Here is a 26,811-nt window from a genome sequence, read left to right on the forward strand (position 1 = left end):
GTCAATGCAGAGCATGAGAATAGAGGAACACTATCAGGCTCCAACCACATCATCTCTTGTGTGCCTGGAATTAAGAAAAGGTGGTGGATTTGCTTGGGAACACCTGTGTCCCCCAGTTAGTTGGCATTCCGGACTCAGTCAGTCTCATGTTCAACTGTTTATAGAGGCGCTAGTTGAGTATTGCACCCATTCAGTGGAAATTTTAGTATGTAAATCTTGGTGGGGCAAACTCCCCCAATTATTTTTTTAGATGCATGCCAGCAAAGCCACAACACAACACTAAACAATACATTAATTGGACTATAACGGTGCCCACAAACTGTTAGGGCCTACATAAATCTGTCCCAACAGCAGTGTCCCAACAGCAGTCCCAACAACTTACCACTGTTAAACCTGGCTATCAGGGGAGCCTTGTTTGGCAGTGAAACAGTTTATTCAGGCTCATTTACTGCCTTTAAAAACATAGCTGACATGGCTGACTTGCTTAAACAAACGTGGTTTCTATTGACAATTGAGATGTACAAAATATAGCATAAAGGGACGACGAGCGTATAAGAGGTCATCCGTAATTAAGACATTAATGAGCGAGCTAGGACGGACATAGTCAATATAACAATTTGTTCAGCACTTTTGAAATGTACAGCGACAGAATTCAGAACATGGACTGTCCTTACAGTATTCTCCCTGTACATCAAGTCAGAACCATGGGATAAATGAAGGGGGCATATAGGCAGACAATGGAAGCTCTTACACTTCTCTAAAACAGGCTACATGTGCACCAACAAATCAGAACAGTAGGCTAAATTATGAGGGGAAATGCGACTAAATTATTAGGATGAGGCACATGGGCTACTAACACCTTACTACACAACATACACTTAGTATTGCTTTCGTAGCTACAGTATACAGTGCATTTGGGAAGTTTTCATTTGGGGACTTTTTCCACATTTTGTGACATTACAGCCTTATTATAAAGTGGATTGAATAAAATAAAATCCTCATTAATCTATACACAATACCCCATAATGACAAAGTGAAAACTGCTTTTTGAAATTGTAGCTAATTTATAAAAATAAGAAAATTACAGAAATACCTTATTTACCCAAGTATACAGACCCTTTGCTGTGAGACTCGAAATTGAGCTCAGGGCATCCTGTTTCCATTGATCATCTTTGAGATGTTTCTACAACTTGATTTATTTCCACCTGTGGTAAATTAAATTGATTCGACATGATTTGAAAGGGCACACACCTGTCTACATAAGAGCAAAAACTAAGCCTTGAGGTTGAAAGAATTTTCCATAGAGCTCCAAGACAGGATTGTATCAGGCACAGATCTGGGGGAAGGGTATGCAAAACATTTCTGCCTCATTGAAGGTCCCCAAGAACACAGTTGCCTCCATCAAGTTTGGAACCACCAAGACTTTTCCTAGAGCTTGCTGCCTGGCCAAACGAAGCAATCGGGGGAGAAGGGCCTTGGTCAGTTAAGTGATCAAGAACCTGATGGTCAATCTGACAGAGCTCCAGAGTTCCTCTGTGGAGATGGGAGACCTTCCACAACCATCTCTGCAGCACTCCACCAATCAGGTCTTTATGGTATAGTGGCCAGACGGAAGCCACTCCTCAGTAAAAGGCACATGACAGCTCGCTTGGAGTTTGCCAAAAGGCACCAAAAGACTCTCAGACCATGAGAAACAAGATTCTCTGGTCTGATGAAACCAAGATTGAACTCTATGGCCTGAATGCCAAGCATCATGTCGAGGAAAACTGGCACCATCCCTATGCTGAAGCATGGTGGTGGCAGCATCATGCTGTGGAGTTGTTTTTCAGTGGCAGGGACTGGTAGACTAGTCAGGATCAAGGTAAAGATGAATGGAGCAAAGTATAAAGAGATCCTTGATGTAAACCTGCTCCATAGTGCTTAGTACCTCAGACTGGGCCGAAGGTTCACCTTCCAACAGGACAATGACCCTAAGCACACAGCCAAGACAACTCAGGAGTGGTTTCGGGACAAGTCTCTGAATGTCCTTGAGTGGCCCAGCCAGAGCCTGGACTTGAACCCGATCGAACATCTCTGGAGAGACCTGAAAATAGCTGTGCAGCGACGCTTGGGAGAAACCCCTCAAGTACAGGTACGCCAAGCTTGTAGCGTCATACCCAAGAACACTCGAGGCTGTAATCGCTGCCAAGGTGCTTCAACAAAGTACTGAGTAAAGGGTTGAATACTTATGTAAATGTGATGTATATATATATATATATTTTTTAATATACATTTGCAATAGTCTTTCAACGGTTTCTTGCTTTTTATTTATGGGGTATTATGTGTAGATTGATGAGGGAAAAATATATTTAATACATTTTAGAATGAGACTGGAATGTAACAAAATGTGGAAAAAGTCAAGGGGTCTGAATACTTTCTGAATGCATTGTACATATCTTTCTGGCATATTACATAATGTATGCAGCAACATACAATACATTTCTGGACTCACCTTGTTGTGCTGTGGTCACTTGAACAGGAAGGTGGTGTGGTGGGGTCCTTCGTGGGCAAATTTTGTCAGCAAAATCTGGCATTCTCTGAATTTATGGTGATTTCAAGACAACTGGTCGAATGATGACAACAAGGTCGAATGATGATGTTACTGATCTTTAGGTTGGAGCTCTAGAAAGAGGCCCGAGTTCCGGACTTCGAAATCCGAGTTGCATGATCGTTGAAAACACATTTTCCCAGTCTGAGTTATTTTTTTATCAGAGTTTCCAGTTGTCTTGAACTCACTAAAGTCTGAGATTTCCCAGTTGCGAGTTTCCAGTTGTTTTTAAAGCGGCAGAAGTCATGCTGGATTGACTGCATGACCAATGCTGAATGTTTATCCTTTTAAGCTTGGAAAAGAGACCCTTAAACCCAGACTTAGACCACACATCCACTCCACTGAATAGCAGGTTAGTGATGGATTTGCAATGCTTGCAGTTAGCCACTGATTTCTTCCAAACCATTGTTTAATTTGTGATTTCCAACTTGTTGTGTAATGTTTATGTCCAATGGCCGATGAGCACTGATCCCTTTTATCTATAATTTTGCTTCATAATGCAAGGATTGAACATTTGCCAGTAGATTGTAGACTTAATTGATGATGATGACTACTAGCTTGCTAGCTAAGATTTTGAAAGTATGATTTTGACATGATCAGTCCAATCAAGGCTACTGTAGATATAACATGAATTGATGTCATTTTAACTGTGGCCAATGACCTTGAGTCTTCTTGGATGGCCACTTCTAATGTAACTCTATGGCAGCACCCAGGGGGCTTGAATTTTCGAGCTCTCCCTGTAGATTTTGCTGTGACGTTGTGTCCCCATGAGTGACAGAATACTGAGCCAATCATGGCGCAACTAGAGAACATTATCAACCCCTAAGCTTCGTATTTTCTGCTGGATGCCCCACCACCACAGAAAGCACTGAGCTAGACTGAAACACCTGCATTTTGGAGCTGCCTTACTCAAGATAGCAAAAAAGAGACCATGTTTGTATGCAGCTTTATTAACTACATTTTTTTATTTGACTTGGTTTGCAAACTAATGTGACACGTATTAATGCCAAAATAACATGCAAAACAGGCTCTGCTCCACCTGCCCTGAATGACAGGTCACCACAGCACACATTGTAAGTCCTGTTTCCTTATGCAAATGAGTAGATGTTGCTCATGGGGGAGAGGGCCTCCTGGCTCCTACTCTCCCTAAATTCTGGGTCTCTGTCATCCCTCTCCTTGTGTCCAGTGTACTGGCCAATGAAGGAGCCGTCCTCGTTGAACTCAATCTCCCGTCCATCACCGTACTCCACCAGACTGTCGTCACTCTGTTCATTTCATCATGGTGTCGACTGTCGTCTGACCCCTCCTAACTTTACTCTCATCCTCCCTGGAAGAAAAGTGAAAATATTAGAGGCTGTGTTATGGCTCCCAGCTTTCACCATACAGTTCTAGACATTAAAAACAGACTGTCTGGTTGTAATACTTACCGTTGGGCAGAGTAGGGAATGGTGGTGACACAGCTTATCCTGAAATGTTCAAAAATATTGTTTATAATTTGTGTTGAGAGCTACATTTTTGAAGAACATTTCTATGAATTGTCAATGATTTTAGGATATTTTAATCAAGTCACTTAAACCATTAACTTGTTTCAACAGCGATAGCATGTTGAAATGCAGACTACCTAAACATTTATTTTAGTTCCAATTTATTGGTTATAAATACAAAATACAGTCAATATATAAGTAAAATAACACAGTAGAAAATGGTGTACATGGTGTAGACTTGTGTTAGTGTTCATATTATCATACCTTTCCAGAGACCTTCAGTAGTCCAAAGGAAAAATGTGAAAACATTAGTAGTCAGAATAAAGAGATCAATGCTAAGGATGGGGGAGTTATCAGGAAAAATACATTGTTCTGAAATAATGACAACACTGGATGGTACAATATTGTTGGGAAATTGAATGATTTGTTTCACTGTTGAGTATTACCACACCATATTATAGTATGGATGGGTCTTTCTATAAACTAGGGTACCAGTGTGCAATTCCTGCAGTGTACAACTGTTTGGAGCTGTTACAGAGAAATTCATCACTTATTTTCATGTGGATAAATGAAGATATAAGGGGGAACATAGATGCATTCTATATAATTCATGATTTGAATCAAAACCTATGTTTAAACCCTTTTTTTGTGTTTGGAGTCTTCACAGATTTGGCAAAAATCGTGTGACATAATACCTTTCTTTCCTTACATTTATGATACGGTTTGTATCATATACTAAGCATTTAACAATTGCATTACACATTGACCTTGATCCTGTGAAATTCCTGGACATTGTTTATTTTTTTTGTATGGAGATCTCAGAAGTGTACTGTAACCTCTTAACATTTCATATATTCATATATGTTATAGTGTGAAAACAGTTTTCATCAGCACATATTCAAAATAATGTATGTGATTGCAAAATCCAATGTTTCATACAGAAAGGGGTCAATAACATACGCACTATACACAAACATGGATTTAGTACTGTAGATATGTGGTAGTGGTGGAGTAGGGGCCTGAGGGCACACAGTGTGTTGTGAAATCTGTGACTGTATTGTATAAACGGCCTTAATTCTGCTGGACCCCAGGAATAGTAGCTGCTGCCTTGGCAGCAGCTAATGGGGATCCATAATAACTACAAATACAAACTTTAATATGATGAACAAACATTTATACTGTCATTAAGGTTCTTCAATAAGTACTCATCTTAGTTTGATGTCCGTTTGATGTCTAGCTGTTTAGTTACATGGGGACATTATCACGCAACATCAGCTGATTCATGAATTTTCTGAATGACTGTCAAATGATAAGAGCTTGTGTGAAACTGCACGTGACTTAACAACAGCCACAGTGCGGGAATTAACTGTAGGGTTGACAGAACATTTGATGTCTATGTTGTTAGCCTACTTCGTGGACAACATTAAATCAAGATTCCTGAGGTAAGATTACGGTCCATGTATGTTTAAAAAGTTTATTTTCCTAGGTAATACAGAGAAAATGGATACAATTGCATGTAAAACAAAAAAAAAGTGATATTTTGATGTTCAAATGTGTGTAGGGTTAAATATGAAATGCTGGATCAAGTGCAGAGCCAACACTTCATGTCCGAAGAGGTCACCCTTCTAACTCCATTCTATTCATTTATTAATAGCTGCCCATACCGTGCCACAGTGCCAAGATAAAGTAAGATTTCTTGATTTCTGCATAAGATTTAGTGTGTATTGACTTATGAACTGCTGTTACTGTAAATGGTTAGCTGACTGATATATCCTAGCTACCTAGCTAACCATTGGTAATCTTAAATGATGCAAAACAACCAAAACAGTACCTATTGCTAGACTAGAGATATGCCCTAGCTATAGTTAGTCAATGGTTGCACATCTAACTAGCTGAAATGAAGCGAGTGTGTGAATAGTAGGCATGCAAATATATTCTTTCACTGTTTACAGCAGGTCTCTAGCTACCCAGACCTGTCTGATCAGCCTGATAGGGTGCTGTGGGTGTGTCCAGCCTGTGTGTATAGCAATGGAATTAAACATCCAACCAATGCCCCAAGTGTCGTGCTGTAGATCCACCACTCACCCAAAGGGTTGTGGCGTCCTGTCCAGAAACTACCCCTAGCCTCTAGCCCTAGACACTTGTGGAGATCTGAGAGGATTGGACAGGTGTACCCAATACCGTCAAAATTCCTCCAAGCCTATCAGAGGGTAAGGTGGCGCTCTCACCATGTCTCCATCCATCCCTCTCAGATCTCCACATGTGTCTAGACTCTGGGCAGTAGGGGCTAGGGGTTATTTCTGGACAGGCCATGGGTATTATGGTAGCTCAGTCAGTCTGGCACTATCAAAAAATGTAATAACTGTCAAATGCTTGCTTCCTCTATCATTGGGAGAATCTCAATTACATTTCCTTGATTTGTTGCATCCTCTCTCCTCATCTTCTTCTCAAAACCCATTGGACAAGAACGTCAGAGTTCCCTCCTCTCTCACCTTCTTATCTAATGGCTTTTAAGGAGGCGGGGACAGAGGACATGAGGAATGAAGGAAATGCAATCGAGATTCTCCCCGTTTCCTCCAATGTACTTTCAAGGAGAGGCAAGGAGTGGAGGAAACAAGGGCAGAGGAAGCAAGAATGTGATGTCTAGTTTTCACCCAGACCCACTGTCTTGTACAGCTAACCTTGTGGAGGGACACAATATTCCCTAACCCCAACCTTATCCCAAAAACCTAACCCTGAACCTAACCCTAACCTTAATCCAAAAACCTAACCCTAGCTCCTAACCCTTTACGTAATTCTAACCCTGACACTAAACCCCATAGAAATTGCATTTGACCTCTTGGGGACTAACGAGGTCAAATTTGTGTGTATATATATATATATATATACACACACACACACACACACACACACACACACACACACACACACACACAGCTTAAAACTTGTAATGATTTCACCAATACTTTTTATGATTATTGGTTATTATTATTGTCAATGATTTTGCTGACAAAACACATATTACATTATTGTTAAAAAAAATATAGAAATGCTGTTTATCTTTTTAATTTTCTGGAATGTTTAGCATGGCTTTAAATGATAGAGAAGTTGACTAAAGCACAAACAGACCTGACTAAAGCACAAACAGACCTGGCTACTAGGCATGACAAAGAAACATGCAGTGTCCATGTTTCATGTGACATTTTGAATGACATGTAGATGTTTTATTGTTGCTAGGAGTTATGGTCTCATTGTGCCCATCTAGACTCTTATTCCTGTAATTATACATGTGAAAGTGTAAGAAAATCACATTTAAATGTATATCAAACTATTTTGAAATGTTGACCTTAATGCCACACATTGGACCATTTATTTATAGAAAGACCCGAATATATTTTCATATGACTGTAGATTGCTGTTCATGTGGAAGGTTTTAGATACCATAGTTGGCTTGAAGGGAAACTGACACGATCAGCATTACCTCACAAAATGATTATACATGATGTACGTGATTGACTTTGACCTACACAAATATTGATACTTATCTCAACTCAAGGTTCTCAGTTGATTTTCAGCCAGTTCTTTTATATTGCCTACCGATAGTCAAATGATCCCTCCTGATCGTTATCATCCACTGGCTCCAATGTCACTTCTTTCTTGTCCCGTACTGAAAATAAAAAGCTCTGTCTTGTTACTCTGACCAAATATAATATAAGCACTGCATACTTAGGGTAATATATATCCTATCCATTAGCTAATTTAGCACAATCGTGGGATTAGAAGCTTTATGCTAGTGAATGAACTATAGTATTAGGTCTGTTGGATCTGTCGCTCCATCTAAGAATGTTCGTCCTCTAATGGAGAAGTCTTGTGGGCTACAGTATTGCTACAGTACCTGGGTATTTCCCCCCTCGGCTCCTCTTGATAAAGCAGACGACCAGCAGGATGAGCACGAAGAGGGCCGCAGCACACATCACACCAATGACCCAGCCCTGAGTGGAGAGGTCCACCTGCTCCCGTGCATTAGCTGTATGTAAACACACACACACACACACGTTTAATTGTCATGATAAAATCTGTAGGTGTGTGGATATTTAATGGCTTGTAATTGTGTGTTGTGGTTGACCTGTGGTGTTTTACCTTCAGTTGTATAATGGGGTGATTCCTCTGTGTACCACTCTCCTAACCCAATTCTAGTCTGTGCTGCTATGGTGAATCTATAGTGGGTGTAGCGATCATATCGGCGCACCGTAAAACTGGTGGTTTTTGCGGGAAATTCCTCAACACGCAGTTCCTCCTCCCGGGTTGTGTTCACTGTGGAGGGAGAGCACACCAGGGAGCCAAGAGAACTTGATTTAGAGACCCGTTTTACCTACTGTACCCACTTTGTTCACCTGAGTGACGATGAGTAAGTCCTCCTACCTGTCTGATATTTCAGTATGTATCCGGTGATGATGCCATTAGGCTCTGCAGGAGTGTCCCAGTCCACCCAGATAGTGTCCAAATGTCTCTGCTGGATTCTGAAGAATCTTGGAGCAGAGGGTGCTAGAGACAATTACATTTCATTTTATTTGTCACATGCTTTCTAAACAGGTGTAGACTAACAGTGAAATGCTTACTTAAGGGCCCTTCATAACAATGCAGAGAGAAAAAAAGAGAAATAATAAAAAACATTACACAAGGAAGAAATACACAATGAGTAACAACTTTGCAAAATACACAAAGGGTAACAGTACAGAGTCAATTTGCAGGGGTACAGAGTCAATTTGCAGGGGTATAGTCAATTTGCAGGGGTACAGGGTAATTGAGGAAGATACTGTGTGTTCATACAGTGTATTCAGAAAGTATTCAGACCCCTTGACTTTCTCCACATTTTGTTATGTTACAGCCTTATTCTAAAATTGATTACATTGTTTTTTCCCCCCCGTCATCATTCTACACACAATACCCCATATTGACAGAGCAAAAACAGGTTTTTAGAATTTAGGGAAATTTAAAAATATATAAAAAACTGAAATATAATTTACTCAAGTATTCCGATCCTTTACTCAGTACTTTGTTGAAGCACCTTTGGCAGTGTTTACAGCCTCGAGTCTTCTTGGGTATGACGCTACAAGCTTGGCACACCTGTATTTGGGGAGTTTCTCCCATTCTTCTCTGCAGATCCTCTCAAGCTCTGTCTGGATTGGATGGGGAGCGTCGCTGCACAGCCATTTTCAGGTCTCTCCAGAGATGTTCGATCGGGTTCAAGTCCGGGCTCTGGCTGGGCCACTCAAGGACATTCAGAGACTGGTCCTGAAGACACTCATGCATTGTCTTGACTGTGTGCTTAGGATCATTGTCCTGTTGGAAGGTAACCTTTGCCCCAGTCTGAGGTCCTGAGCGCTCTGGAGCAGGTTTTCATCAAGGAACTCTCTGTACTTTGCTCCGTTCATCTTTCCCTCGATCCTGACTTCTCACAGTCCCTGCTGCTGAAAAACATCCCCACAGCATGATGCTTCCACCACCGTGCTTCACCGGAGGGATGGTGCCAGGTTTCCTCCAGATGTGATGCTTGGCATTCAGGCCAAATAGTTCAATCTTGGTTTCATCAGACCAGAGAATCTTGTTTCTCATGGTCTGAGAGTCCTTTGGGCTGTCATTTGCCTTTTACTGAGGATTGGCTTCCGTCTGGCCACTCTACCATAAAGGCCTGATTGGTGGAGTGCTGCAGAGATGGTTGTCCTTCTGGAAGGTCCACCCATCTCCACAGAGGAACTCTGGAGCACTGTTTGAGTGGCCATTGGATTCTTGGTCACCTCCCTAACCAAGACCCTTCTCCCCCGATTGATCAGTTTGGCCGGGCGGCCATCTCTAGGAAGAATCTTGGTGGTCCAAACTTCTTCCATTTCAGAATGATGGCCACTGTCTTCTTGGGAACCTCCAATGCTTATGTGCATAAGGTAGTAGTTTTGGAATTGTTAGCTAGATTACTCGTTGGTTATTACTGCATTGTCGGAACTAGAAGCTCAAGCATTTCGCTACACTCGCATTAACATCTGCTAACCATGTGTATGTGACAAATACATTTTGATTTGATTTGATTTGCTGCATACAGTTTTTGGTACCCTTCCTCATATCTGTGCCTCGATACCTGTGCCTCAGAGCTTTACAATTCCTTCGACCTCATGGTTCTTTTTTGCTCTTGGGGCGGTAGGTGCCTAGTGGTTAGAGCGTTGGGCCAGTTAAATAAAGGTAAAATAAACATGCACTGTCAACTGTTGGACCTTATATAGACAGGTGTGCACGTTACCAAATCATATCCAATCAATTGAATCTACAACAGGTGGACTCCAATCAAGTTGTAGAAACAACTCAAGGATGATCAATGGAAACAGGATGCACCTGAGCTCAATTTCAAAACTCATAGCAAAGGATCTGAATACTTATGTAAAGAAGGTATTTCTGTTTTATTTTTTTTATACATTTGCAAAAAAAAATCTAAAAACCTGTTTTCGTTTTGTCATTATGGGGTATTGTGTATAGATGGATCAGAAAAAATGTGTATTTAATCCATTTTAGAATAAGGCTGTGACATAACAACATGTGGAAAAAGGGATGAGGTCTGAATACTTCCTGAATGCACTGTATAGGTAGGGATAAAGTGACTAGGGAACAGGATAGATAATAAACAGTAACAGCAGTGTATGTGATGTGTCAACAGATTTAGTGTAAAAAGGGTCAATGCAGATAGATAAAGAGTTTACCAATAGCTACCCGGACTAAATATTAACACTATCACCACCTGTCCTTTCAGCCTATAAGTACCCTCTAGAGAACGTTCCCGGGCGTCTCTTAAGCATATGCATATCAAGGTGTGCAAACATAAGCACCAACGCTTGACAAATAGTACCTAAACGATTGTAAAGGATTAATTGCATGAAGAAATATATACATAAAAATAAAATAAGTTATTTGTTTAGATAAGAGTTAAGGATATTTTTTGTATAATTCTACCAAAGTCCTAGAAAAAACATAGGACTATATCCTATTTTTGTTTCCCTTATGATAAAAACATTAAAGTACTCCAGTTGATCAACTTTATTTGTAGATTTGTTTAGTAATATAGTTATAAGTATTTAATAAAGTACAGTTACAGATTCTTTTGACAAAGTTGAAACGAAAAAGCTAAAATTAACATAACCAGCCAGGTCACAGGTGAAATCATTTACCATATTCTTAAACAAAAGCAAGAAATAAAAACAGTCATTTGTTGATTGTATCGTACACTGTATTGTGCCCTTATACCTGTGCCTTTACGCATGAATTAATCTCTTCTTCTCTTTATGCTTCGGGTCCACAGTCAGCACACAGCTTTCGGGGCTTTGTGTGAGCAAGCACCACAAACGAAAAGGTTGCATTGCACACAGTTTTCATGGGCCTTGTTTCGTGTGCACCTGCCACAGGTGTTGTATAATCTTTCTGAAGCGGTTGCATGGCATGGTCTCTCGGAAAAAGTCCACTCCCTACCTATCAGACCAAAAATGACTCCACATCCATGGTCTTGCCGCCATATGCAATAAAGTGTGCAATACATGCTTTGAGTTCATCCATAGACATGTCCCACACCACGTACTGTTTATTTTTCTGTGTGCATGCGCAACAGTACAATCTCTGATGTGCTGCAACATCTGTATGTCACATAAACTCATCACTCTTTTCTACTCAAACCATGCCATCCCTCCCAAACTCCTCCTGTCTCAGGGTGGCAGTTGGGATCACCGTCTCAGTTGGCTCTGTTCTGGTTTTTCTGGGGGAGGCTCAGGCATCAGAGACAGAGGCTCGAGGTCAACATTAGAATCAGATGAAGACTTCATTAGCAACGTCGATTTCAAGCTGAATATCTGATCCCGCATCTGACTCCAACTCACTTACAGTAAATTCTGCAGCATTTGCAATGCTGTCAGTGCATGCGTCCATTCTTTTGGTTCGGCTTGCCATTGTGAACTTCAAACATTGTATGTTGTACTTAGTGTCTGATTTGACTATCTGAGTAGAAATTATGACATTTTCCAGTCTTTCATAATAAAATAATTAGACCACCCACAATGCCCACAATTCTTCAATATCATTACATTATTGTTCTAAATTCAATCATCCTATTCACCCTCGTAATTCAGATCATTCAAATTCAATCACCCTCCTCATCATTCAGTTCATTGAAGTCAGCATGCAGCATTATCAGTTTGTATCAGGTTTCTATTGGTCCTTCATCCATTGACAACATAATATTTAAATAAACACGTAGCATGTTTTCATTTCCCTTAGAATAAATGAGGTTAGTAATAGAGCTACAGTAAATAAAACATTCCGTTAACAGCTTCTTTTAACAAAGTAAAATGTAAAAAGAGAACGGTATCAAACCGCAAGACACGTGGCCAAATGTGCTGCTGATAAACAGGCATAACAAACTCATAATTACACTATTGCCTTTCTAAATTAAATCATCCTTTTCACCATCATCATCCTTATTTAGGTTCAATTGTAAAGTACGGTGCACAATTATCGTCCATTCACCCATTTGTCATTCATTCAGAGAGGCGAGAGAGACGCATTAGCACCTGGCTGGGTACCAATGTCCTACAGCACATTGTCTTGGAGGGTTACGTTGGGAATAGGTGCGAAAAATCAGGTAAAAAGGCTCAATACTTTCCTGTTTGTGATTTCAGAACGCTGACAAATGAGTAGTGTAAATTACAAACATTTAGGAAAAGTCAGGGAAGGAGTAGGACAGAGCTTTTTTTTTGCCGATTTTTTTAAATGGACAAAATCAGACATCAGTGGCCGTTGCCCTATGATGGTTCCAGTGTTAATCAGTCTCATAGCTTGGGGGTGGAAGCTGTTTAGGGTTCTGTTGGTTCAAAACTTGGTACATCTGTACCTTTTGTCTTGCGGTAGCAGAGAAGAGTCTATGACTTGAGTGGCTGAAGTCTTTGACAACTTTAGGGCCTTCCTCTGACACCGCCTGGTATAGAGGTCCTGGGTAGTAGGGAGCTCGGCCCAAGTGATGTACTGGGCCGTACACACTGCCCTCTGTAGCGCCTTGCGTCGGATGCAGCCAGTCAAGATGCTCTCAATGGTGCAGCTGTAGAACTTTGAGGATCTGAGGGCCCATGCCGAATCTTTTCAGCCTCCTGAGGGGCAAGAGGTATTGTCATTCTCTCTTCAAGAATGTGTTGGTGTCTGTGGATCATGATCAATCCTTAGTGATGTGGACACAGAAACATGAAGCTTTCAATCTGCTCCACTACAGCCTTGTCGATGTGTATGGGGGCGTGCTCAGGCCCTCCGTTTCCTGTAGTCCACTATCAGCTCCTTTGTCTTGCTGACATTGAGGGAGAGGTTATTGTCCTTGCACTACACTGCCAGGTCTCTGACCTCCTCCCTGTAGGCTGTCTCATCGTCGTCCATGATCAGGCCTACTCGTTGTGTTGTCTGCAAATTTAATGATGGTGTTGGAGTCATGTGTGGCAGTCATGGGTGAACAGGGAGTACAGGAGGGGACTAAGCACTCACCCATTAAGGGCCCTCTTATTGAGGGTCAGTGTGGTGAATGTGTTGTTGCCTACCCTCACCACCTAGGGGTGGCCCGTCAGCAAGTCTAGGATCCAGTTGCAGAAGGAGGTGTTTAATTGCAGGGTCCTTAGCTTAGTGATGAGCTTGGAGGGCACAATTGTGTTGGACGCTGAGCTGTAGTCAATGAACAGCATTCTCACAAATGTGTTCCTTTTGTCCATGTGGGAAAGGGCAGTGTGGAGTGCAAAAGAGATTGTGTCGTCTGTGGATCTGTTGGGGCGGTATGTGAATTGGAGTAGATCCAGAGTGTCTGGGATGACAGTGTTGATGTAAGCCATGACCAGCCTTTCATGGCTACAGGTTACCTTGGTGTTCTTGGGCACAGAGACTATGGTGGTCTGCTTGAAACATGTAGGTATTACAGACTGGGTCAGGAAGAGGTCGAACATTTCGGTGAAGACACTTGCCAGGTGTCAGCCCATGCTCAGAGTACCTGTCCTGGCAATCCGTCTGGCCCTGCAGCCTTGTGAATGTTAACCTGTTTAAATGACCCTCACATCGGCTACCGAGAGCATGATCACACAGTCGTCAGGAACAGCTGGTGCTCTCATGCATGGTTCAGTGTTGCTAGTCTCAAAGCGAGCATAGAAGGTATTTAGCTCATCTGGTAGGCTTGTGTCACTGGACAGCTCACGACTGTGTTTCCCTTTGTAATCCATGATAGTTTGCAAGCCTTGCCACATCCGACGAGCATCAGAGCCGGTGTTGTAGGTTTCAATCTTGGTCCAGTATAGATGGTTTGCCTGTTTGATAGTTTGTCGGAGGGCATAGTAGGATTTCTTATAAGCGCCCTTCGATTGTCCGGGTTTTGGGCTTGGTCCAAGATAATCAATATATATTTGGCCTCCGACTCATTGAAGTCCAAATTAAGGTTAGTGATAGCTGTGCGTTTCAGTCAAAATGATACTCAAAATAACACAATTGGGCAGGAGCCCGTAAAACAACCACTATTTCCTCTGGCGCCATTCTATCACTGCAGTATGGAAGGGAACAGGCGAGTGACATAGATCAAAGGTCAAGTCTGAGAATAAACAAAGGAAAATACATGATTAAGAAAAGAGCTGACAGAAAAACTGGCACATCTAATACAGCATCACAATGTTTTTCCTTACTTCCCTCTGGAGTGGAGAACTCTATGGTGTTACTGGGGTGTCCCTCGTATCGGTTGTTGGCCACCACTATGTACATCTTGTAGTTGCTGTAAGGGATGAGTCCCGGCAGGACACCAGAGAGACGCGGCCCGCTGGCTGGAAAGGCTTTAGACTTCATGGCCCTGCTCACACTCAGCCACCTCAGCTGGCTACTGTCTCGCCAGAAGTACACCTGGGATAGGGGGACACAGCACATGCGTTCATTTGTATGTTTGTTCCCTCGTTCAGTTCCTCAGTCCTTCATTTGTTCATTCATTCAGCCGATGTGTTTCCATCCACTGCTTTCCTAATGCATACTAAATGTAGCCTGGATCTCATAACAGTTTGTTACACTTGGAATTGAAAACCAGAAACTAAACAAGTCACTTATTCCCAGTAGTCTGACCTTGTACTCCTTCAGTTCACCCATGATGCTGCTGCGAGCCACAGGGTCCCAGTGAACGGTGACCTTGGTGGCCTCTATCCTGGACACACGCAGTTTGACAGGGGCAGCAGTGGGACCTGGGAGACACCAAGAGGAAGTTGCAATTCATTATGGTGTGGCTGACTGCCAGGTGTCAAGTAGGGATGGTCTATATTTACCCGTAAAGGGGTCTCTGTGTATCTGCAGGAAGGGATTGTGTGGTGATACTCACGGTCTTCTCCAGAGTAGCCTATGATGACAGGGGACTCTGGGCCCAGCCCAAAGTCATTGACAGCTTGGACCTTTATCTCGTATGGTGTGAAGGTGTCTGCATCGTAAATGTAGTATTTACACCACCAAGTGGTAGCATTCTTCCACTCCTCCCTGGAATCCCTCCGTTTCCACCACACCAAGTACTTTAGGTGGGGCCCATTCCACTCTCTGTTGTTCAGTGCCTTTTCCCCATACCAGACAAGGAAGTTTAATTGTACAGAATAAAAGTTGTTATTCTTCATTGAATAAACGTTAATTTCAATTTTTTTCATATATACATTACAACATTAACAATGTCCACACTGTATTTCTGATCAATTTGATGTTATTTTAATGGACAATTTTTAAAAATTATTTTCTTTCAAAAACAAGGACATTTCTAAGTGACCTCAAACTTTTGCACGGTAGTGTATATTTGAACGCATCACCTCCCAGCTGATCTCCATGTTGTTTCTCCATGTGCTCACTCCTTTGATATTTTTAGGGATGGTGTCTGGGGCTGAGAATCATAGCAAGTATACAAATGATTTTGAAAGCTCTTTGTCCAATGGTTTGAATATGAACGATTATTGTTGTCAGCTGTATTCCTGTTCAATACAATAGATATCCCTTATTCATAACACATCACACGCATCAAGCATGAAATACTCACGCGCTCCACCAGTCTGGAAGTTGGCGGACGAGCGACTGGGTTTACTCATTCCAATATCATTGATAGCAATGACCCTAAACTCATAGATAATGAATGGTGACAGTTGCAGAATGACAGAGTTGAGGTTTCCAGGGTATGTGGAAAGGTTTCTCCAGTTGTAAGGTAACCAGTCGTCATCATCATACTGCACCAGGTATTCTGGAGGTAAAGCCCAGAGAAAAAAACACTGATAACCAAAATCAACTGAAGTAAAACTCTGACCATTTCAAAGAAAGTCTGGTGCACATGTGGCATGCCATCAGGACTATGTTTACTCTGGGTGTTCTGCTCCTGAGGTGGAGAGTGTAAGGCAGAGTTGTTACCTTTGATAGGGCTGTGATTGCTATCTCCAGGGGTCCAGGAAAGCCTGACACTGCGCTCAAAAGAGTCCGACAACTTCAAGTTTGTAGGAGGGTCTGGACGATCTGGGAGGAAGGGAAGGAAACTGGTGTGGCAAATTCCAAATATATACAGCATCCACATGCTGTCTATCTACTCCTATCACACAATACAATGTAATTAACATTAATTAACATTCCATAACATGTAATATTGATATATTCTTAATTCCAGTCCTTTACTTAGATTTGTGTGTATATGTTGTGAAATTGTTAGATATTACTCGCTGCACTGTCGGAACTAGAAACACAAGCCTTTCGCTATACCCGCAATAACATCTGCTAAACACGTGTATGTGACCGATAAAATTGGACTTGATTTTGAGAGGAAGGAAACCTTTCAGGCGAACGGTGACTTTAAAACAGTTGCAGAGTTGAATGGCTGTGATAGGAGGAAACTGAGGATGGATCAACAACATTGTACTTACTCCACAATACTAACCTAATTGACGGAGTGAAAAGGAGGAAGCCTTTACAGAATAAAAATGTTCCAAAACATGCATCTTGTTTACAGCAAGTCACAAATGAATACCGCAAAGTGTAAGGTTTGAGTCAAATCCAATACAACAAATGACTGAGTATCAACTTTCCATATTTTTGAGCATAATGGCAGCTGCATCAGGTTATTGGAATGCTTTTAATCAATAAAGACTGGGGAGTTTCAGGATAAAAAAACGTTTACAGAATGGAGCTAGGCATACTCAAAATCCTAGAGGCAAACCTAGTTCAGCCTGCTTTCCACCAGACACTGGGAGATGTATTCACCTTTCAGCAGGACAATAACCTAAAACACAAGGCCAAATCTACACTGGAGTTGCTTACCAAGATGACATTGAATGTTCCTGAGTGACATACTTACAGTTTTGACTTAAAATCGTCTTGAAAATCTATGGCAAGATGGCGGTCTTGCAATGATCAACAAACAACTTGACAGAGCTTGAAGAATTTTGCTCAAACCAGGTGTGCAAAGCTCTTAGAGACTTACCCAGACAGACTCACAGCTTTAATCGCTGCCAATGGTGATTCTAAAAAACTCAGAGGTGTGAATACTTACAGTATGTAAATGACATATTTCTCCATTTCATTTTCAATACATTCGCAAACATTTCTAAAAACATGTTTTCACTTTGCCATTATGGGGCATTGTGTGTATATGGGTGAGATTTGTATTTTATTTAATACATTTTGAAATCAGGCTGTAAAACAAAATGTGGAATAAGTCAAGGGATGTGAATACTTTCTGAAAGCACTGTGTGTATGTTTACTAAGCGTCACGTTAGAGTCCTACCCATCACCACCAGGCGGGTGGAGATAGTGGTCTTGTCTATCTCAGTCTTGATGATGCAGGTGTAGTTGCCTTCGTCTCGTCTGTTGACGTTTGTAATGACCAGCGTTGAATCATCCAGTGACAGCCTGTAGATAATTAACAGGACATGCTGATGACATTAGGAAGTCATCTTGACAAATTCAGTTGAACAATTCGCCATTTAGCTTTTAGTTATACTCATATAGACTATAACTCTGTTAGTTTGAAGTTAGCTATAACCATAACTAGGACGTTAGGGTGGCAACAGAAACCCTATGGTTTCAATGGTTACAAGGACGAGTAGTCATAGTCAGGCCCACCTCCAGCCTATGATGAGGAACTGTTTGTTCTTCATCCAGGTTGAGGTGACGGTGACTGTGGGGTCATGTTCGGCCTTACACTCCAACCGGACATCAGTCCCTCGGAGGACTCTCATATTGTCTGGCCATTTGAGGATTTTGGTGGACTCTGGAGAAACAGAGGATACGGATCATGAGAACACCTACAATGTACAGTGTATATTGAACCACATGAAGAAGTGTTACAGTTAAGCTATTATTGGGTATTCACCTTTGACCTCTAATTTGACCCGGTTTTCGTCTTGTCCGGCGGCGTTGCTGACAATACACAGGTATGTCCCCTGGTCGTCCATACAGGTGCCTCTGATCTGCAGGGTCCCGTTGCTGTGTACTTTAAAGCGATTTCCCTCTAGATTTCCAAGTCCATACTTAGACCTGTACAAAAAGAGGTAGGCAGTTAGACACATGCATGCACACACACACACACACCTGAGAGAAGAGCATCATAAACATGTTCTCACCAGCGCAGATCGGGCACGGGCGAGCCAAAATAGAGGCAGTCTAGCCAGGCGCAGCTGCCCTCAATGACCTTCACCAGGGCAGTCTTGGGCCTGAGGATACGCGGTGTTGCATCTACAGAAACAGAACATATGACTGTACCAATGCTTCCATGATGATCTGTAATTTCTGTTAACGTTTACACGTATTTCAATAAACAGAGAGGATTATGGTTATTTTCTGCAAATGAATATGGTATCTTACTCAGTACACTGATGTAAGCATTGGCAAACAGGTAGCCATACTGGTTGGAAGCATTGCATTGGTAAACACCCGTGTTCGCCACAGTGACTGAATGGAAGGTAATTGTATCACCTGACACCTGCCTGTTTGGAACCAGAGTGGCATCTGGAAAAAGCATATAGTACAGTAAGTAAGTAAAATACTGTCTCCTTGCAGTTATGGAACAGTTTGTTACTTTACTATAAAATCTTTTCAGTTAAGTGACAAAAACAGTGGATTTTATACATAACACAGGTAATTGAGCAATTTGAGTGTCACCTCCTGCAGTCATTTGCAAAAGTGCACTTGGATTCTTAGGTTAGGTGGCTGTACTTACATTCGATTGAATCTCCGTTGATAAACCAGCGGATACTGGGCCGAGGGATACCGTCAGAGCGGCACACTAAACGTGCATTCTCCTCTGGGGCCAGAACCAGGTTACAGGGTTTCTCCAACCAGAATGGAGCCACTGTTAAATACACGGCTCAGGTCAGCATTTTAGAAAAAATACTCTAAGCTACATCAGTGAATATTTGCTATATGAGTGGTTCATAGAAAGTGTTACCGAATGAGCTATTTCCTCCCATTGTAAATCAAACAGTAGCTATGTTTCCAATAACTTGTCCAGTGATTTTTTGGTCAATATTTAGGAAGTTTGCATAGAAAATAGATGTGTCAATTGCCTGCGTTTCCATTTAACTAACCTAACGTAGCAGGCACACAAGAAATGCCTGAAACTACATCCCTTACATACTGGTCTTGACAAGAAGAATAAATAACTGTCGGCAGAGGTTCTCCTCTGCACTATTCAACCAATCCAGTAAAAGTGGAGGAGGAGTTAACATCCTACTTTATTATTTATTTTGCCCCACCAAGATTTACATGCTAAAATTACCACTGGTCACCACATATTTATACCCCAGTGAAACAGGAAGTCATGGCTTACCACTTAAGTATTCCTAATCACTCAGGTGAACATAAAAACGTAAAATATGAATGGGAATATACTTTTGTCCAATTTTACTCATAAGAATTTCTAGGGTGCCAATAATTCTGGCACACATGATTCTGAGAAAAATATTTATTTCATATTTATTTTTTGAAATCATTGTACTTCAATTAAAATTTAGATTTTTGTGAACATTATCCAAGAGGATAAACAACAAAGACGTTTTTTTCACAGCCAATTTTGCTCATACCAAGAGTGCCAATAGTGGAGGGCACTGTAGGTATGAAGATGTTGTCTGACCTTTGATCTGGACAGCGATGGTGTGTTCCAGGTATCCAATCGTGTTAGTAGCTGTGCAGGTGTATTCACCAGCGTCCTCAAACGAGGCCTTGGGGATCTGCAACAACTTGTTGTAGTTCTTCACCTTAATGTTGGTTGTGTCCAGTTCATCTCCATCTTTGGTCCATGTGATGACAGGGGTTGGACTATGGCCAAATATGGTAAAAAAGAAATAGGTCAATTCAGGGTGATTTTTGAGGGTTCTTATAAAAGTTAACAGCCTGAGCAAAAAAAACATACATAGTGGCGAGGTTACAAATTTCATGAAGCGATTTATTACTGTGGCTTGTGAAAGCAGACACACTAAATATTGTCCAAATTATTTCAGACTTTTTATTATTATTCTTTGGAATGCTACTCCTCTTAAACCATTTAAGCTAGAAACACCATTCACTTTAAAATGTGTAGACAGGTCTGGAATAGTTTGCTTCCATACAACTTTTTGATATCTTTTATAATTTTTAAACTATAAAACTTGTCTTTTTTTTTGTCCTCCATACACTTTAATGGGATTTCCTCAACATTCTAAAGGGCTCATTGTAATCATGACTTCCAACATTCTATTCTATTCACTGTAAACAAGGTAACTTTCTGACACAAAATCAGCTACTTTGACCACTTTCCAAACCGTTTAGTCAAAAAGTTAAAGAGTAGGAAATCTGTGTCTACTTCTCTGCTATTTAAATCTGAAATCAGAACACTTTTTCCACTACCACAAAAATACTTTTAAAGAGCCAAAGCAAGAAACACAATTTTACTTCATGTAAAATGACCATCTAGTTTCATTTGAAGCCTGACACTACATTCACATACAGTACACAGGGTAATAGTAATACAATGACCAACCCCAATGGTAACATTTGAGAAACACTCGATGAACATGTTTGTGATTGAGAGGATCACTCACACTCCAGCAGCGATGCACTCGAGGAGCAGCTCCTCCCCCTGCAGGACAGTTTGGGAGCTGGACCTTCCGGCTGGAGACAAGAAGGTGGGGGCGGCCTCAGACACCATGCGCGCTGAGGGGGGAACACATTATTTAATTATCCAGGACTGAAGATTTTTCCCACTGTCAAACATCATGACAGCAGGGACTATGGCTGTGGATTGACTATTGGGACCACACTGGGAGCAAATGCAATGTTTTTTATATTTTCACTCCACAACAACACTGTCTGATCTCTATTTCAAGACATGTCAATGTTATAGAAGAATGCTCTAGAATGTTATATCGTGTTAAGATGAGGAGATTGTTCATTTCTGATTGTATATATATAAATAAATAAATTAACAGCAAAAAGCAGAGCAGTTAGATCAGAGGAGAACGGTAAATCATTTTAGGTGATAGTCTGAAATAAACCATGTGGAATCTGTAAGTATGCGGCACAATACAACTTAAATCGTACAGCAGTGAGCCAAGCGGTGAGCCAAGCTTACCTACCTTTAATGAGGTAGGTAAGTTAGTACATGGTAGTAAATAAAATGGTGGGACCCTTGTGTCACATACTGTTGATGCATGTTATGCAATAACCAATACTAACTTGTAAGGACTCTGACGGTAATAGGCATCTTCTGCTGGATAATGTTTTTGTAGGGGAAGCGTGCATTGCAGCAGTAGTCGGTGGCAGAGTCATTGACATAGACATGAGAGAAGTAGAGATCTCCATTCACCCCCATAGACACTCTACGGTCCTGTTTGATAGGCAGCATGACTGGGGGGTGGGGCTGGTGAGGCCAGTTGAAAGGTCTACCAGATGAACCTGAAATTGAATATTAAGTTATGTATGCATTTCCTGGTAAGGTCATCTTGAGTCAATATGTTTGGGATAAGTATCAGAATGCAAAAATAAGTTTAAAGAAAGAAGCTCATCAGTTCAGAAAGAGAGACAGGTGGTTGTCATTAGTTATAAAATATAACATTTAATTCCTGGGGTGGCAGGTAGCCTAGTGGTTAGAGTGTAGAAGCTGCAGGTAGCCTAGTGGTTAGAGTGTAGAGGCTGCAGGTAGCCTAGTGGTTAGAGTGTAGAGGCTGCAGGTAGCCTAGTGGTTAGAGTGTAGAGGCTGCAGGTAGCCTAGTGGTTAGAGTGTTGGGCCAGTAACCGAAAGGTTGCAAGATTGAATCCCTGAGCTGACAAGGTTAAAAATGTGTTGTTCTGCCTCTGAACAAGGCAGTTAACCCACTGTTCCTAGGCTGTTATTGTAAATAAGAATTTGTTATTAACTGACTTGCCTGGTTAAACAAACAAAAATCCTAGACACAATGTACTACTGATTTGAGAAAAGGAGATAGGCCTACTCACACTTGCTCATCCAGTAGATCTCAGGTTTGGGAGGGCCTGGAGGAGGGCTGCAGTCCAGGACCAGAGGGAGACCAACACTTACTGTTACAGGCTCCAACACCTCTCTGGGCCACAGAGTGGCCTCTGACATGGACACATAGGGGTCATTTTTTTATATTGGGTTAAGAGGATGATGTAACATACATTTAACACAGGGAGCAGAATCTTGCTGGGACATGGACTTATCTTAACGTTAGAACTATTTTTGAGGTCTGAAAACGGCTGACAGAATTGGACTTGAGTGATTTGTCCCTTTAGGCTTTGCTTGTTTCTACCACAAACGTTTAAGCATTATCACGGTTTGAGGCACTGGCATTTCTAATGTACTCTGTGACAATGGACAATCAAAAGCCTGAATGGAGGGCAGCTTACTAGAGATGTGTAGGTTGATCTTGTTTGAGTATGCAGTGCCATACTCGTTGGTGGCAACACACTGGTACTCCCCCTCATAGGCCCCTGGGTCAGTCCAGGCATAGATGTCCAGCGTCCCCGAACGTCTCCTCATTGAGGCCTGAGGGTCCTTTGCCACGTTGAAGTACTTCCCATTACGCATCCATGAGAAACTTAGGGATAAAGGCAAGTCTTTTGGATCAGGTAAATACAAGTGTTCTACTACAGCTGCTCACAAATTGTACATGGTTTTGACCTATAAAGAAAGTGTTTTGGATGTGTCAGTTCTTACATTGGGTGGGGGGTGCCTTTGGCTTCACACTCCACGACCATGTTGTTTCTAGGATCCACGACATGTTCCTTCGATGACTGTTTTATAATGGTGGGGGGCTGTCTGACTGTAGGTCAAAATTAAAGACCTGATTAGGATTGTACCTTAATTGAGATACTGTATTTAAGCAATAAGGCATGAGGGGATTTGGTACAGTGCAATCGGAAAGTATTCAGACCCCCTTGACTTTTTTTGATTTTGTTACGTTACAGCCTTATTTTAAAATGGATTCAATTCAATTTTTCACACAATACCCAATAATGACAAAGTAAAAACAGGTTTTTAGAAATATTTGCAAATTCATAAAAAAAGTGGAAATTTCACATTTACAATAGTATGGCAATGATTGGCAATGATTACAGCCTTGAGTCTTCTTGGGTATGATGCTACAAGCGTGACACACCTGTTTTTGTTTCTCCCATTATTCTCTGCAGATCTTATCAAACTCTGTCAGGTTGGATGGGGAGTGTCGCTGCACAGCTATTTTCAGGTCTCTCCAGAGATGTGGGGACATTCAGAGACTTGTCCCGAAGCCATTCATGCGTTGTCTTGGCTGTCTGCTTAAAGTCGTTGTCCTGTTAGAAGGTGAACCTTCGCACCAGTCTGAGTTCCTGAGCGCTCTGGAGCAGATTTTCATCAAGAATCTCTCTGTACTTTGCTCTGTTCATCTTTCCCTCGATCCTGACTATTCTCCCTGTCCCTGCTGCTGAAAAACATTCCCTCGGCATGATGTTGCCACCACCATGCTTCACCGTAGGGATGGCGCCAGGTTTCCTCCAGACATGACCCTTGGCAAACAGGCCAAAGAGTTCAATCTTGGTTTTATCCGACCAGAGAATCTTGTTTCTCATGGTCTGAGAGTCCTTTAGGTGCCTTTGGCAAATTCCATGCGGGCTGTCATGTGCATTTTACTGAGGAGTGGCTTCCGTCTGTCCACTCTATCATAAAGGCCTGATTGGTGGAGTGCTGCAGAGATGGTTGCCCATCTGGAAGGTACTCCCATCTCCATAAAGGAACTCTGGAATTCTGTCAGAGTGACCATCGGGTTCTTGGTCACCTCCCTGACCAAGGCCCTTCTTTCCCGTTTGCTCAGTTTGGCCAGGCGGCCACCTCTAAGAAGGGTCTTGGTGGTTCCAAATTTCTTTAATTTAAGAATGATGGAGGCCACTGTTTTCTTGGGGACCTCCAATGCTGCATAAATGTTTGGTACCCTTCCACAGATCTGTGCCTTGACACAATCCTGTCTTCGAGCTCTAAGGACAATTCCTTCGACCTCGTGGCTTTGTTTTTGCTCTGACATGCACTGTCAACTATGGGACCTTATATAGACAGGTATGTGCCTTTCCAAATCATGTCCAATCAATTGAATTTACCACAGGTGGACTCCATTCAAGTTGTAGGAACATTCTGTTTGTGCTTTTCTAATAACCAATTTCTGTGTTCATGCAAGTGACTGATTGAGCATACCTGGGAGGAATCCTCACTATCAGTGAGCAATTTGGCAGAATGCATAGAACCTTGTTTTGAGAACGAAAAGATCTCTCAATTTCAAGGTCTCGGCTTGGAGAGAAGAAGCCTCATGAGGTCTGTCACATGCATGAACCACATTTTAATGATGAATTATTTATGAATGATGAAGAAGCTAAATCATGCAAATATAACTTGTCTATGTAAACAGTATACAGTATAAGAGAACTAACGGGACTACCCCGGTGGAGCTCACTTCAGACCGGTACTTAATGCATCTAAGTTTGACTCTGACCTCTCCAGCATGCTGTTAATAAACAATGATTCATTTAAGATTGACTTTGAGTGTCCCTGTGTAGAATTTCCACGACAATCTCAACGATGGTCAATGGAAACAGGATGCATCTGAGCTCAATTTCAAGTCTGAATATTTATGCAAATAAGGTGTTTCTGTTTTTTTTAAATTGTTTATACATTTGCAAAAAAAAAATCTAAAAACCTATTTTCGCTTTGTCATTTTGGTATTGTGTGTAGATTGATGAGGAATTTGTTTTATGTAATACATTTTAGAATAAGGCTGTAACGTAATAAAATGTGGAAAAACTCAAGGGGTCTGAAGACTTTCCGAATGCATTGTATATGGACAACAAACCACTTCTAAGGGCTGTGCCTGGACACAGCCCTTAGCTGTGGTATTTTGGCCACATACCACAAACCCCAGAGGTGCCTTATTACTATTATAAACTAGATACCAACATAATTAAAACAGTAAAAATATATTTTTTGTCATACCCGTGGTATACGGTCTGATATACAGTACCACGGCTTTCAGCCAATCATCATTCGGGCTCAAATCACCAAGTTTCTAATTGACATTAGCCATATACCACACCCCCTCGTGCCTTATTGCTTAAATATACAGCACTGTACACTGTTACAGTATATCACCATCTAGCAGGGCCACAATAGGTTGTGTTGACTTACTTTCCAGTGGGACATCGATGGCAGTCAGCCGTTGCCATAACAGCAGTAATAGAGTTGATCTGACCAGCGCCCTCATCTCTACAGTGAATGGCCTCCAGAGATCCTGTTGAACTGCTAGATGCCCTTATCTATAAACTGTTTTATAAGTGACCGATTAAGCAATTTATTGAATTCAAATTCAATTAAATATTGTGACATTTATACGACCAATTGTTTTCTAAGACGATATTTTCCAGCACAAAACAACCAAATAAAATGAAATAATATTTAGTTTCCAAACAGCAATATTTCATTTCTGTCCCACTCAACAGTCAGCACTGGCACATTCTCTGACAGAGTCTCTTTGTCGCACAATAGATCCACCTACTAACACATGGCCAGGACTCAACTCCAGTCTCAAGCCATTCTGAAAAACCAGCCTCCACAGGACTACATTATAAAGCTCTTGTTAGTTGCTGTATAGATTTATTTGAATCCCAAAGAAATACACACGTTGTTATCATGTAATGTCACTACTATTTTACTGTTCATTTCTAAAAAATATACACAACATAAAGCGCGGCAAAACAGATCATTGATCAGATTCATTGATCAACTCATCAACAACCCTTATCAAAACTTTTCCTCCTCTCGTTAGCTCATTACATCTGTGTTACCTTTCATAAGTACAATCCTTCAAGTGAAATCGCATCAGGGTTCCCTCTTCCCCATCGTCTACAAGACTTTCTAATGCATTGAGTTTCTCCACAATTCCAGTGTCCAGTTAGTGCAGTAAACGGATAAAATCCTTGGCGCACAATCAGTCAATTCTATTTTCTTGGTCAATCGAACAGCAGGATTCTGGAGAGACAGAGCATAGTGGACAGACTTCTGTCTGTGCCATGGCCATTCTGCCCACCCATCTCATGAACGAGCTCCCTACACCTCCCTCACCAACCACATCTCTGTCCCTGCCTCTCTCTCTCTCTCTTTCTCTCTCTCTCTCTCTGCCTCTCTCTCTCTGCTTCTCTCTCTCTGCTTCTCTC

At 41.5% G+C, this 26,811-nt stretch overlaps 1 protein-coding gene across 4 annotated transcripts; it reads right to left on the reverse strand.

Moving 5' to 3' along the window:
• Nucleotides 1–3,565: 3,565 nt before the first annotated feature.
• Nucleotides 3,566–26,811, reverse strand: LOC112221937 (neurofascin). 4 transcript variants are annotated; one of them, XM_024384392.2, is made up of 27 exons: nt 26,443–26,808; nt 25,787–25,921; nt 23,297–23,402; nt 22,987–23,177; nt 22,576–22,698; nt 21,817–22,035; nt 21,183–21,294; nt 20,237–20,421; nt 19,325–19,456; nt 18,970–19,113; nt 18,729–18,840; nt 18,479–18,642; nt 18,229–18,376; nt 17,891–18,015; nt 16,528–16,629; nt 16,166–16,363; nt 15,942–16,012; nt 15,473–15,695; nt 15,223–15,338; nt 14,799–15,009; nt 8,494–8,616; nt 8,212–8,385; nt 7,967–8,098; nt 7,669–7,738; nt 4,336–4,347; nt 4,015–4,053; nt 3,566–3,914 (listed from the first exon to the last, which is right to left on the reverse strand). In XM_024384392.2, the coding sequence occupies exons 2-27, from the start codon at nt 25,860–25,862 to the stop codon at nt 3,857–3,859; spliced, it is 3,366 nt and encodes a 1,121-aa protein (XP_024240160.1). In that variant the 5' UTR covers nt 25,863–25,921; nt 26,443–26,808; the 3' UTR covers nt 3,566–3,856. The 4 variants fall into 4 exon arrangements, with proteins under 4 accessions (XP_024240160.1, XP_024240162.1, XP_024240163.1 ...); XM_024384394.2 differs by lacking the exon at nt 21,817–22,035; XM_024384395.2 differs by lacking the exons at nt 3,566–3,914; nt 4,015–4,053; nt 4,336–4,347; nt 7,669–7,738; nt 7,967–8,098 and having other exon boundaries at nt 8,247–8,385; nt 8,494–8,600; nt 26,443–26,810.

Source organism: Oncorhynchus tshawytscha, linkage group LG22 (genome assembly GCF_018296145.1).
Source record: "Oncorhynchus tshawytscha isolate Ot180627B linkage group LG22, Otsh_v2.0, whole genome shotgun sequence".
NCBI lineage: Eukaryota > Metazoa > Chordata > Actinopteri > Salmoniformes > Salmonidae > Oncorhynchus > Oncorhynchus tshawytscha.